The sequence below is a fragment of the Babylonia areolata genome, chromosome 25 (genome assembly GCF_041734735.1).
Source record: "Babylonia areolata isolate BAREFJ2019XMU chromosome 25, ASM4173473v1, whole genome shotgun sequence".
Classification (NCBI taxonomy): domain Eukaryota; kingdom Metazoa; phylum Mollusca; class Gastropoda; order Neogastropoda; family Buccinidae; genus Babylonia; species Babylonia areolata.
In genome coordinates this window covers 21,742,404-21,756,482 of record NC_134900.1, presented here as the reverse complement: position 1 = coordinate 21,756,482, position 14,079 = coordinate 21,742,404, and the positions used below count along the sequence as shown (strand labels likewise).

The 14,079-nt window shown below is 46.5% G+C and overlaps 1 protein-coding gene across 3 annotated transcripts in view; it reads left to right on the top strand.

Annotated features, from left to right (window-relative positions):
• LOC143299426 (uncharacterized) overlaps window positions 1-13,760 on the top strand; it is a 53,370-nt gene extending 39,610 nt beyond the window's left edge. For all 3 annotated transcript variants that reach the window (XM_076612616.1, XM_076612615.1, XM_076612617.1), the window contains exons 4-7: window positions 3,591-3,827; window positions 4,381-4,570; window positions 10,671-10,797; window positions 12,830-13,760. In XM_076612616.1, the coding sequence (XP_076468731.1) occupies window positions 3,591-3,827; window positions 4,381-4,570; window positions 10,671-10,797; window positions 12,830-13,195 (920 nt within the window). In that variant the 3' untranslated portion in view covers window positions 13,196-13,760. The remainder of the gene's footprint in view (window positions 1-3,590; window positions 3,828-4,380; window positions 4,571-10,670; window positions 10,798-12,829) is intronic.
• Window positions 13,761-14,079: the final 319 nt, after the last annotated feature.

The following is a 14,079-nucleotide window of genomic DNA, read 5'->3' as shown; positions in this document are numbered from 1 at the left end:
TCCGTGCCAGACGTAGCTGCCCTGCCCTTCCACTGGATCACACAGATGTCGTGGAGAGAGTGAAGCTGACGACGTTGAACCATTTCTCACTCACTGAAATCCAAACTCAATCAGTCCCTGTGCAAGCAATGACTTCACACCCCACTACTAATGACTTCGCACCCCAGCTCTGGTGGACTGGCCATGTTGTCCACATGACCAATGAGCACCTACCCAAGAGACTGTTCTACGAAGAGCTATGTGCAGGAATCGCTCCCATGGGGGCCAGAAGAAGCGCTATGAAGAATTTATAAAGACATCCATCAAGCACTGCAGCATTGACCCAAACACTTGGGAACTAGCTTCTGATCACTCAGCATGGCACATCCGGGTCCGGTCTGGTGTCACGGTTTATGAGGAGCAGAGGATTGGCACTGCCATTCTGAAACACTAGCAATGCAAGGAGAATGCGCTTAATCCTGGACAGCACCAGGTACCCCTCTACCCACAGTGCTGCAGACCGTTTGGACTTGCTAGTCATTTACGGGCCCACCCAGTGTGAAGCCCAGTGTGATGTTTGTATTGCATTTGAATAAATCACTCTGTGTAGTTCAGTTGACCCTTTAGATGTATACAACACACTGTTTGCGTCAGCTGCTTGACCATCATGCCCATCTTATTACTCTTATTGATGGACCGGACGTCTGCTCCCTGGATAACTCTCCAAGTCAAACAGGTCAAATTACAAAGGCGTCAAGCAGAGCTAAATTGGCTTGAATCTAGGGTCTCATTGAACACAGGAAGATTATTTACACAGATGCGTAATATGGTGACAAAACATGCATGTGAGGCAAAGAAGCAATACATTTGTGATAGGATAGTAAGTGCCGACAGTTCCAGAGAGCTCTTCCGCCTCAATGATCAATTGATAGGGAAAGCAAGTGATATTGTACTTCCCTTAAATGTCCCACCAGTCTATTCACAATAAACTCAGTGAATTTTTCATAGGCAAGATTGAACAGATCAGAAGCAGCTTCGATCATGACACACCGAGCCCCAGTGACGCTGTTGAGTTCTCTGGTACACTGGTCACATATGTTGAGCCTGTAACTGAGGAGTGTGTGAAAAAGATACCTCAGAACATTCCAAAGAAATCCTGTGAGACCATATTCCCGCCCCTGTCTTATATTATTATTTGAAAGAGATAACTCTCGTAGTTTCTGTTATTATGAACTACTAATTGTCATCTGGCATGGTACCTCAATGTTTTAAGCAGGCTCTGGCCAACCCGGATCCAAACTATTTGAAACACTACAGTCCTGTTTCCAACGTACCTTTCTTGTCAAAGGTATTGGAGCGCATTGTGCTGAAACAGTTGCTGCAGCATTCAAATTCTTACAACCTTCTTGAGAGCCATTTCAGTCAGCCAACCGTAAGTTCCATAGCACCGAAACTGCCTTGTTGTGTTTGTCTGTTTTGTCACTGCTTGACCTAATGACAGCGTTTGAAACCACAGACCTTGACATGGTCATTACACGGTTGTGTACCACCTTCCGCTGCTCTGGAACGGTTCTAGATTGGTTCTCGTCATATTTCAGTTGCCGTACCCAGTCCATCCTTGTTGGTCATAAAAAAAAATCTGCTCCATCTGTGTTGAAGCATGAAGTACCACAAGGACCAGTCTTGGGCCCCATTTTGTTAACAGTGTATACACAGCCTCTCAGCTGTGTCGTCAGTTAGCAGGGTCATTCTTATCATGTCTTCGCATATGATTCCCAGCTCCACAACTCCACTGTTCCATCAGACTTTCCGACTCTTGCTTGTAATTTGAAAACTGTATTGAGGTTGTGGCTGGGTGGATGAGGGAGAACAAGTTGGAGATGAATGAGGATAAAACTGAGCTTGTTGCCATTGGCCCAGGTCAAAGATTAACCAGGCCACCCCAAACATTTGATCCATCTCTGGCTGCGACATACCATTCTCCCAGTTTGTTAGAAATCTTATCTTCTACTTAGATGGAACACTCTCCATGGAACAACATATCAAATATTTGTGCCGTACTCTATTCTGTCAGTTACTTTTACAGGCAAAGTTCGCTCTTTCCTTTCCACTGCTGCTGCCAACATAGTCGCTTCTTCTTTCATACTATCTAGATTAGACGATTGTAACTCTCTCCCTGATAACAAACCAAATAAGATTCAATGCATTCAGAATCAAGCAGCCCGACTCCTGCTCCGTATATCCAGACACGATAGTGCAACATCACTGCTCAGAACACTTCATTGGCTCCCAGTGATGGCTAGAATCCAATACAAGATTGGCTGTCTCAGTTTTCAATGTCTTTATCACAACAGTATGCCAGCGTATCTTTCAGACTTCATCTATACAGTCCTTATAGGTCTCTGTGCTCTTTAGACTCCTTTCTGCTGAAAGTTTCTCGGTTCTCCCTCGAGACCTGTGGTAAAAATCTTTCTGTATTTGGCCCCACTGTCTGGAACTCCCTGCCTCAGTCCCCTAGAAAATTAAATGTTTTTCAACTTTTTAAAAGCATTTAGAAACGCACCTTTTACAGCTTCACCTCTCAGGATGTGTACAGATGAGTGCTTGTTTCCTTTTTTTCTGTGTCAGGTGATGTGTTGTTGGGGGGGCAAAGAGGGTGACTTTTTAAATCTTCTGTTTTGAAATTAATAAAATGTAGATTTTTAGTGTATTTGTAATGTATGTTACTGGCTTTTAAAGCTTGGAGTAGATTTTACAGTGTTGTCATATGGTTCTTATGTATTCTTATATTGAGAAGTATTTTGAATATCGTGTTATGGTTTTCATGTATTGTGATTTTGAATTTAAGTACTGTGTTATAGATATGTGTATTGTTTTGGTACTGTGATATATATGTATAATTGAGTTTTGTGGAGTCTGTGATAATTGTATGTATGAATGAATATAAATGAGTGCTTGAGAGGTTTTTGTTGGCTGTCTGTAGCAGGACTATGCGTGTTTTTGTGTGTGTTTGTTTGTGTGTTTGTTTGGTTGGTTTTTTTGTTTGTTTGTTTTTGGGAGGTTAATGGGTTTTTTCTGTTGTATTTAAATGCATGTTTTAATTGTTGGTTTGAACATTTTACAGCGCAGTTGAGCATGTTTTACTTGGACAGGCGCTTGATGAATTAATTACATTATATTATCATTACTATTGCTATTGTTATTATTATTATCATAGGTGGCTGTACGTCTGTGATAAATCCTTACATAAGCACATATTCGACATTGTGCTGCGCAGATCCACAAGGTGTGTGTATGCGTGCGTGCGTGCGTGTGTGTGTGTGTGTGTGTGTGTGCGCGTGCGTGCGCGCGTGATTTTTAGAGTGTAGTTCTTACCTTGGTTGCCTCTTGTCAAAAGTCGTTTTAGGAATGGCAGATGAAATCTTTTAGTTCTATTCATTTGTTTTTTCATTTTTCTATTACCCCTTTGTGTCTTTATTACCGCTGCTAATCAGTACGACTGATTTATTCATTTATTTACTCAGGTATTTTTGTGGCCACATTTGCTTATCGAGGTCTGTTCATTCATTGGTTCATACTCACAACCTGGGTGATGACTGTTGGTCTCACAGACGCCTGCCTTCCCATCAAGTACCCATGCCAAGTAGACGATCACTACATCGACCCGTGCAGCTGTACCAGTTTCTATCGGTGTGTCAATGTAGACAGCATCTTGCGCAGCGCATGTGCCGCAGGCACTGGCTTCGACTTCACAGCGCAGACATGTGTCCTGCTGACTGACCTGGTGTACGATGGGAAGTGCGATGACGAAAAGCCTTGGAAGCGCTGTTCCGATTCCGACATAGTAGGTCTGTATCACATGTTTGGGGAGATGCAAAACTATAAATAACAAGACATGCAAATTTCTAAAAGCAAGAAGAAAAAAAAGAGTTTGTTTGGGGTTGAAGAAGTAGAATGTTTTGTAAACAGTCAATGTGTAGTAATTGTAGATTATGTGGTGGAGGGCAGGGGTGGGCGGGAGGGGGGAGTATGTGTTGGAGGAAAATGATTTAATGAAAAGGCCGGACTGAGGGAAAGCAGTACCTGTTGCAGTAGTTGCTGCGACTGTTGCTGTTACAACCACTATTGGTGTTTCTACAACTAAAACTGCAGCTGCAACTGTTGCTGTACTTCCACTTCTGCAGTTTCTGCTGCCATTGTTACCACTGCTATTGCTGCTGCCTCAACTGCTACTGATTGTGCAAATGGTGTAGTGGTGGTGATGGAGAAGATGTGTGATTGTGCTGTGATGGTGATGTTGTGAAGATGGTGGTGGTGGTGACCATGAAGAGTTCACATACTGATGACCAGGTTGTCAGGTTATTCTCCATCTCAGTGAGCCCCTCGGTGTCTCTTGTACAGACTACGATGACGTGGACGAGTCAGCACTACAGCGACGCTGCACCAATATGACGGGCCCCGCCACGCCCGCCCCCACCAGTGACGGCGTGGATGGGGGGCTGATCGCCGGCGTGGTCATCGCTGTTCTCCTCATCCTCATCATCGCTGCTGTGCTCGTCGTCTACGTCCGGAAGAAAGGGAACCCAGTGCAGTCAGTGCAGTGTCTTCTTTGTTTTCCGTTGCTCTGGTCTACGTTCTTTCTTTCTGTCTTTCTATATCGTGTTCTGTTTTCTGCTTTTTCCTTCTGTAAATGCATGTTATAGTCTGATGATGAAGAGCCTATTTTCTTTCTATTTTTTATATGAAAATTAGAACACACAGTTTGTCACAATGTAAATTAGTTTTATGTAGTTGCGTTCCCTCATTTGTTTTGTGTAGTCTCCCCCCCCTCTCTCTCTCTCTCGCTGTGTGTGTGTGTGTGTGTGTGTGTGTGTAAGCATACATAGGGGGTTATTGTATCACAATACAAGCTTCACAGTAAGTTCAGGACCATTTCACCATTCACATGTCAAAGTAAGATGGACGTACTAGATTATTTCATTTGGGGCAGACATCAAATTCAATCATTAATGAAGAAACAGAACATTCAAATTAATCCGGTAATCAGAACAAGCACAATGGATCAAAGAACAATGTCATCACAAATTACATGTCTGAAACAGTGATGGGTCAGTCCAGGTGTCAGTTACCAGACAGGTGTGTCAGCGCTAGCCATGGAGCCGACAGCCCAAGCTATAGAGGCTTTCATGGTTACATTCACTAATTAAGAAGCAGAGAGACGGACAGTAAATCATGTATTTCTGCACCATATGAGTGCAATGGCTTACACATATGGGTATTTGCAATACTTGCTCTTCCACCGAGTCTTGTATAACAAGGGAAAACTTCGCGATAGGCTGCCTGCAAGCGAGGATCGCTGATCGCGCAGTGCTGTAGGTCAAGAGACCAACGTCCAGCCTACGTCATCAAGTGACCAACGTCCAGCCTACGTCATTGGGCGCGCGACCTCCCAGCATGCACCGCAGCCCTGTGTATATATAGAGCCTACATTGTAGGTTTCGGCACTTTTTGCAACACTCGTTCAGCTTCAGCGACGCCATCATGGATACCTCTAACACCAGCTTCAACTGTGCTCAACTCCATTTGCAGGATCCTACGGACTCTGTGCGTAGCAATTCATCCGTGGAAAATGTGTCTGCACACGAGACAGCGGCACCCACAGATACTGGATTAAACCAAAGACAACTTCAGGCTATCTCCGATGTTGTGTGGAGGCAAATGTCTCAATTCATGTTGCAACAGTCGAGAATGCAGGCCCCAGGCTCAGTGGTTACCCCCGTGGGGCCTTCCACAGTGTCCACAGCCACAGCTTCAGCCAATCTGGCCCAGTCTGTGGATGTGTGTTTGGCTCCCTGCACCACAGTGGCATCTGCTCTCATGCCTCTGCCGCTGGGTGGGCATAGCCATATACCAATGTCTTCGTCAGTATATGGGACAGGCCAGGCGACCACTTCACTTGCTGCTAACACAGCTACGACAAGCCAGCACTTACTGCCGGGCCAACCGCCGATCACAAGTGCTACGCCATTGTCCACTGTCAACACAGTGGGTACACTCCCTCCATGGCGTCCACCCACCATTTCCTCCCTCCCCAAATCTCACCTGCCCCAGTTTTGACCACGGCAGTACACACACGGGCCGATGGGTCAACACTGCTCTCATCCGTTCTGGAAGATCTGATGGACGACGAGAGCACATCTGGAAACCACGACCCTTTTGCCGACATCCCAGCACTACGTGGTTTCCAGCTCTGTGGGGCGCGTGTGGCCATAAGCAAGGCACGGCAAGGCAGGGTACCTTTGGAGCAAACCCAGCAACTCTGGACACACACCAGGGGGCTGGTCTCAGGTGGGAACTGGAGGGGTGTGCGCGCCAATAAAATTGTGTCGTCGTACACATCACACGACCAAGCTGCCACCTTCGGGTCACAGTCCCGTGACACTGTGTTCCCTCTCAGCGACACTTCTGCCAGACGGGATGACCACCTCGCTGCGCTACAAAACCAGCTTGGTGCTGCCTCTCATGCCCTGTGTGTTGCCCTCACCAAACTGAATGAGGTGACAATGGACATGTCTGGCAGCCCTACCACTGACTTCTTCCATTCACAGCCAACCACTCCCCAGGACCTCAAGCAACGACTGTGTGGGGATGTGGCAACACCTCTGGGCCATGTCCTGCGCATGCTGGCTGCAGAGAGCTCCACCATCTGCAGAGATCGTTGTCAGCTGTGCCTGGACACTGTCGCCAACCAGCAGGGTAGGGCTGCCATCGACCAGATCTAGCCTTCTGGCACCTCTCTGTTTGATGGTGACATCAGTAGCGTTGTGCAGGCCAGCAGACAACGACGGGATGTGGGGGAAGCCTTCAGACCTGTGCCTACACGTCCCCACCAAAGGCAGCGTGACTCCACTACACCACCGCAGCGTGACAGGCAGCCGCATAAAAGGACCTTCCAGTCACATGACAGCCGCTATCGTCAGTCTGATCGGCAGCCCTTTCGTGGTCAGCCTTACGGGGTGAGTCAGGCAAGGGGCCGGTTTGGCAGAGGCAGAGGAGGTGCCCACACGACCACCTACCAAAAAAATATGTATCAGAAATCGGCATGACAACCAACAGTTGAAAATGGCAGGCCGCTTGTCTGTGCATGCAGCAGCCTGGGCAGAAATCACAGCCCTTACGTCCTTCAGGCAGTCCGTGGATATCAGCTGGAGTTCCACACCAAACCTCCCCTGATGTCACCACAGGCGGCCCAGCATTTGGAGACCAAACTGTCCTCAGCACACCAACAACAGATGGTCCAGGAAATAAAAGCCTTGCTGCAAAAAGGGGCCATCGAGAGAGTTGGCAGAGGGGTGGGGTTTTACAGCCGCCTTTTCCTTGTCCCTAAGAAAGATGGAAAGCTCCGCCCCATCATCAACTTAAAGCCCCTGAACCAGTTCGTCAAGGCTCCCGGCTTCTCCATGACCATGCTGAAGGATGTACACCAGCTGATACAACGAGGCGACTGGGCTGTGTGCCTAGATATGAAAGACACATACTTCCATGTCCCAATCCATGTCAGGCACAGGCGGTTTCTCCAATTCATATGGAGAGGGCGAACATTCCGCTACACAGTGCTGCCATTCGGTCTGTCATCCAGCCCCTACTGCTTCACCAGAGTGACCAGGCCAGTTGTTCACTACCTCCAAGCACAAGGGGTGCGCCTTGTCATCTACTTAGACGACATTCTACTCCTGGCTCGCACCAGATCAGCAGCCTTGTCACACCTCAGAAGCAAGATACGCCTCCTCACCCGTTTAGGCTTTACCCTCAACACGGAGAAGTCCGCCTTCCTACCCCAGCAGCGGTTTGCCTACCTCAGCTTGCAGTGGGACACCCGCACACTGACAGTGACTCTCCCATCGGACAAAGCTGCAGAGATTCACTTGCTGGCAGACAGGATACACAGTCGCCACACTGTATCTGTGCGCCTACTGCTTCCCTTCCTAGGAAAGGTATCCTTTGCGGCATACAGAGTGCACCAAGCAAGACTCCACTCACGGGAGCTTCAAGCCGCACTTCGTTCGGTATACCAGCGCCCTTGAGACATAGGCAAGAGGGTACACCTGCACCAGGAAACGAGGGACAGTCTCCACTTTTGGAGTACATTCCAACCCTTACCGCTTCCACTACGCCGACCACGCCCGGACGTCATTATGGCAACAGACACGTCCATCACTGGTTGGGGGCGAGTTTGCAATCCCTAACAGCAAGCCGCTGCTGGTCGACTGTGGAAGGGGGACAACACATCAACTACTTGGAGCTGCTAGCCGTGTGGTATGCCCTGAGGGAGTTTCAGGACACAGTGACGGGGAAGTGCGTGTGCACGCAAATAGACAACTGCACAGCTGTGGCGTACCTGGCAAAGGACGGGGGGGACCAAGTCTCTCACTCTCTCCCTACTGGCTTGCCGTGTTCTGTTGTGGTGTCGGCGCAACAGGATCACTTTAATCCCAGTGTATGTGAAGGGAATGGCCAATACCATAGCCGACTCCCTGTCACGCGACAAAGCCACGCAGTGGCACCTGTCTCCTTGTGTGGTCCAGAAAATCTTTCACCGGTTCGGCCAGCCCCACATCGACCTCTTTGCGTCCAGCGAGACGGCACAGCTTCACCGATACATGTCCCTACAACGGGGGGACACCCAGGCGTACGCGGTGGATGCCCTCACCCAGCCCTGGACCTTTCCCCTGCTCTCAACTTCCCACCGCCCACTCTGGTGCCAACAGTGGTGAACAAGTTGAGGGAAACACTCCAGGATGCTACTGATAGCCCCCTGCTGGAGCGACTCCCCTTGGACGCCGATGATGATGGAGCTGCTATACAACACGCTGCACAGGATCCCGATGTCGTTGGGTCTCCTGATCAACACAGCGACAGGCCGGCCAGTCAAGAACCTGGAAGCTCTCAGGCTGACAGTATGGCCCATATGTGGTCAGCCACAGGGCTTCACCTTCCCTCGGCCACCTTTGATGTGCTCGAGGGCAACTAGTTGGCAAGGGAGTACCCGTCGACATACCAAGCTGTGTGGTGCGAGTGGCAGCGGTTCTGTGCCGACCAGTCTCTGGACACAGCTACCGTTTCTGTAGAAACAATGCTACAGTACCTACAGTACCTGTTTGATAAGGGACTGTCATGGAGGACCCTTAACGTGCATCGTTCAGCGATTTCTTCCATTTTAGAAGCACACAAACCTGTACCTATCGGGAAGCATCCCCTTGTGTATAGGTTCATCAGAGGTGTTTTTAATAAAAGACCCCCTTCTGTACAAGTTGTGCCCACCTGGGATATTGGGACTGTATTGTTGCATTTGTCCCAGTGGCACCCTGCACAACATCTACCCTTGGACAAACTGACTTAAAAGGTCGTGTTCATGCTTGCTGCTTACACAGCTAAAAGAGAGAGTGATCTCCTTCTGTTTTCAGTGGATAGCCCTCTGTGTCATGTCAGTTCTAGTTGTGTGGTGTTGCAAGCAGCTTTCGGTTCTAAGACGGACAGACCATCTCTCAGATCTCCACCGGTCAAGCTCAAAGTGTGTGAGAATGAAAACTTGTGTCCTGTCACTTTTGTGTCAGAATACGTGCACCGGACAGCGGATCAACGAGAGGGCTCACAACTCATTGTTTCCCCTTTCACCTTCAAACCCGTGAAACTAGCAACGGTCAGAAGGTGGATCACTAACATTCTGCACAAGGCCGGGGTGACTGCACCGCCGGGGTCAACACGTGCCACAGCCACCAGCTGTGATGTGCTACACGACATTCCACTGCAGGCCATCATGAACAGCGCTGATTGGTCACGCTGCGACACACCCTTCAGACATTACGTCAGGATCCTCCCACAGGAGACTGTGACGCGTGTGGAATCCAAGATGATTCAGGATGCTGTTATCCCCACCGACTGACGGTCTGTTGAGTACTTTCCTTTCGTTCGTTCTCTTGTGTACGTTTCGTTTGGTTGGTATTGCTTGTGCATGTACTTACAGCATGTGTTTACACATGTCCTTCTTCTGCTATCCGTCCATGTTTGTTACATTTTTACATAGCTCTGTATTTCTATATCTCATGTTCAGTTCTATCCTCTTCTCCCACTTTCTGAACCCATGCCACGGTCAAACAGTCACCCATATGTGTAAGCCATTGCACTCATATGGTGCAGAAATTGAAAAATTTTAAAGTGTAACGACATAAAATTATAATTTCTGCACTATTGTGCAATGGCTTACACAATGATGGTCGCATGGTTTCATCTTATGTAATTATGTTCCTTTTCTGTCTCGCATTACAAAAAGCGCCGAAACCTACAATGTAGGCTCTATATATACACAGGGCTGTAGTGCATGCAGGGAGGCCGCGCACCCAACGACGTAGGCTGGACGTTGGTCACTTGACAACGTAGGCTGGACGTTGGTCTCTTGACCTACAGCACTGCACGGGCAGCGATCATCGCTCGTGGGCAGCCTATCACGAAGTTTTCCCTTGTTATACAAGACTTGGTGGAAGAGAGAGTATTGCAGATACCCATATGTGTAAGAGTTTGCACAATAGTGCAGAAATTATAATTTTATGTCATTACACTTTAAAATTTTTCAATTATACTGAGCCCTGTTACTAAAGAAAATTATCTCATGACATGTCCACTGGGTGTTTCAGACACATGAAGCAGTCCCGGGTGTGGCGAAGCATGACTCACAAGGAAGGCAGTGGCCAGGCCAGCAGCCAGCCTTCCGCGCCATGGGCGTCTGGCAACGAGGAGACGTATGCAGAAATTGAGGACACAGTACGGGACATAGTTGTCTATCTGCTTGTCTCCCCACCTACCTTACCACCTACATTACCTGTCCAGTGAGGATGATCGACTATCATATGCCGTCTTACACAAGTGAAACAACACAGTACATTGGGCAACAGAAAGACAACACCGTTCAGGGAGGTCTTGTCTGATGGAGATCCACATCATCATACATTGAGGAGCATAGAATGACCAATTAAATTGTTTGTCACAAGACACTGGTCATGATTAGTGCTTCTTCACTGCCGCTAGCATCAGCTGCCACGTGTTGTTGAACGCTCGTGGTGGGCAGCAGCAACAGTGGATGAATCATAGTACTTCCTCGTGTTGTCTGAAGTAAAGCACTTCATCGGTATCCCACTCTGGTTTGAAGCGCTCCAGTCATATGATAGTGCCCAGTAGTGGATCACCCCTTTAAGTCCTTGAACTGAACTTGGTATATGCTGCTGAAGATATATGTACATATGTGAGAATTTGTGATTATGCTGTATTGTGGTTAAAACAGCATTGTTATCTATCTATGATATGCCTTATCTCAGTTTTGCCATTACAGCCTCTATGCAATTTGTCATATTAAGCCAACAGTCTCTATGCACTGTCATATTTAAATCATTGTTGTCTCTATGCACTGTGTCATATAAAGTTACGACAGCCTTTCTCCTGTGTCACATCGAGTCATGACAGCCTTTCTGCTAGGTGTCATATTTAGTCATAACAGCCTTTCTGTTAGGTGTCAGGTTATGATAGTCTATCTGCTAGGTATCACATTAAGTCATGACAGCCTTTCTGTTAGGTGTCAGGTATGTGTCACATTAAATTGTGACAGCCTTTCTGCCATTTGTCATATCAAGTCATGACAGCCTTTCTGCTATGTGTCATATCAAGTCAGGACAGCCTTTCTGCTATGTGTCATATCAAATCAGGACAGCCTTTCTGCTATGTGTCATATCAAGTCATGACAGCCTTTCTGCTATGTGTCATATCAAGTCATGACAGCCTTTCTGCTATGTGTCACATTAAGTCATGACAGCCTTTCTGTTAGGTGTCAGGTTATGATAGTCTATCTGCTAGGTGTCACATTAAGTCATGACAGCCTTTCTGCTATGTGTCACATTAAATTGTGACAGCCTTTCTGCCATTTGTCATATCAAGTCATGACAGCCTTTCTGCTATGTGTCATATCAAGTCAGGACAGCCTTTCTATGTCATATCAAATCAGGGCAGCCTTTCTGCTATGTGTCATATCAAGTCAGGACAGTCTTTCTGTTAGGTGTCATATCAAGTCATGACAGCCTTTCTGCTATGTGTCATATCAAGTCATGACAGCCTTTCTGCTATGTGCCACATTAAGTCATGACAGCCTTTCTGTTAGGTGTCAGGTTATGATAGTCTATCTGCTAGGTGTCACATTAAGTCATGACAGCCTTTCTGCTATGTGTCACATTAAATTGTGACAGCCTTTCTGCTGTGTGTCATATCAAATCAGGACAGCCTTTCTGCCATTTGCCTTAAAGTCATGACAGCCTTTCTGCTATGTGTTATATTAAGTCGTAACAGCCTCGCTGCTATGTGTCATATCATATTATGACAGTCTTTCTGCTATGTGTCATATTAAGTCATGACAGCATATCTGCTGTGTGTCATATGACATAACTGAACTTAAGTTATCACAGCCTCTACGTCTGTGTCAGTAAAAGTCATCACAGCCTCTATGCACGGTCATTTAAGTCATTACAGCCTCTATGCACTGTGTCATAAAAGTCATTTCAACCTCTATGACTGTGTCAGTGTAAGTCATTACAACCTATATGCACTGTGTCTATAAGTCATCACAGCCTCTATGCATTGTGTCATTTAAGTCAATACAGTCTCTATGCACTGTGTCAGTGTTAATTCAATACAGCCTCTATGCACTGTGTCAGTGTTAAGTCATCACAGCCTGTATGCACTGTCTACAAGTCATCACATCCTCTATGCATTGTGTCATGTCATCACAGCCTCTATGCTCTCTGTCCAACAGGCGGTGTACAGAGACACATCGGGAGGGCCACACCTGGCTCACAGTCTGTCCCATACTAACGAAACCTATGATAAGGATGACGTGGAAGTGTCTTATGACAATCCCGCCTTTCAGCCAGACATCGCCCTGCCTTCAGACAGAGCCGTACACCCCCTGCCCCCAGAGTATTCAGCACTGGAGGAACAGGGGCAGACTGCACGTTCCTATTCCTCCCTCAGCCAACAGGGAGCTGCCCCAGTCAGCAGTAGAACATCCAAGGAGCTGCCCACAGGAGATGATGGATATCTTGTTGCTGAGGCCATTGGTCAATCTGTGCATCAATCAGATTCTGAGGAACCCAACTATTTTGTCCTTGAAAAGTCTTAAGCGATTGAAATGCCTTCATTCTCTCACTGCAAAAGGAACAATCAAGCTTCAATATTCGAAGCAAAATGTTTCAGTTATTATTTTCCAATATCAGTTGATAAATAATGTTACAGTTGATATCTGCTTGAGACTGATTTCCCACAGGGTTTTGTGAGGAGCTTGTTCTGTGGTTTCAGAGGCATGAGCACAGCTTTGTCTTACCTTTTTTCTGTCTTTCATTGGTGCTTCACATGACTTCTTCCATGGCAAAAAAACTAAACAAAAACATCAACGAAATGTTTCAGTTAATTTTACAGTTTGACCTTGGGTGAACATTTTCAGTGTTTCTCCAAAATATTTTCACTGAAGGGTAACAGAAGAATAAATAAATATTCAAATTCATTCACACAATATCCATGTCTGTAAGATTGTTATTTTTATTCTAGATATCTGAAGAATTAAGTTTTGGGATGCATATTGTGATTAGTTTTCCATAGCAACTCGTGTAACCAAACCTCTTATATTGGTTTTGTTGGTATAATCCAGATGCTGTCATTCAAATAAAGAGATTCTTTGCCAAAATTCAGCAGCACGAGGGACTACTGTTTCTGTCCATTAACAGTTTCGTAATATCTGTTGGTTTTTCTTTGTAGGCACCTGCAATCCGACACAACATTTCGAAACGCCCATGTAGATTTCTGTTTTCTTGTAGCTACCCCAGCCATTCCCATGAGATTGCGTTGCACAAAGCATTGTATTCAATACAGTGTTAGACTTTTCTGTACCCAACAGTTCTGTAATCTCATCTGAACTAAGTAGTTAGTTTTCACATGCATTGACTTTTTATTTTTATTAAAAAATTTTTAAAAAAATTATTTTATTTTTATTTTTTTTGCTGTCCCGTC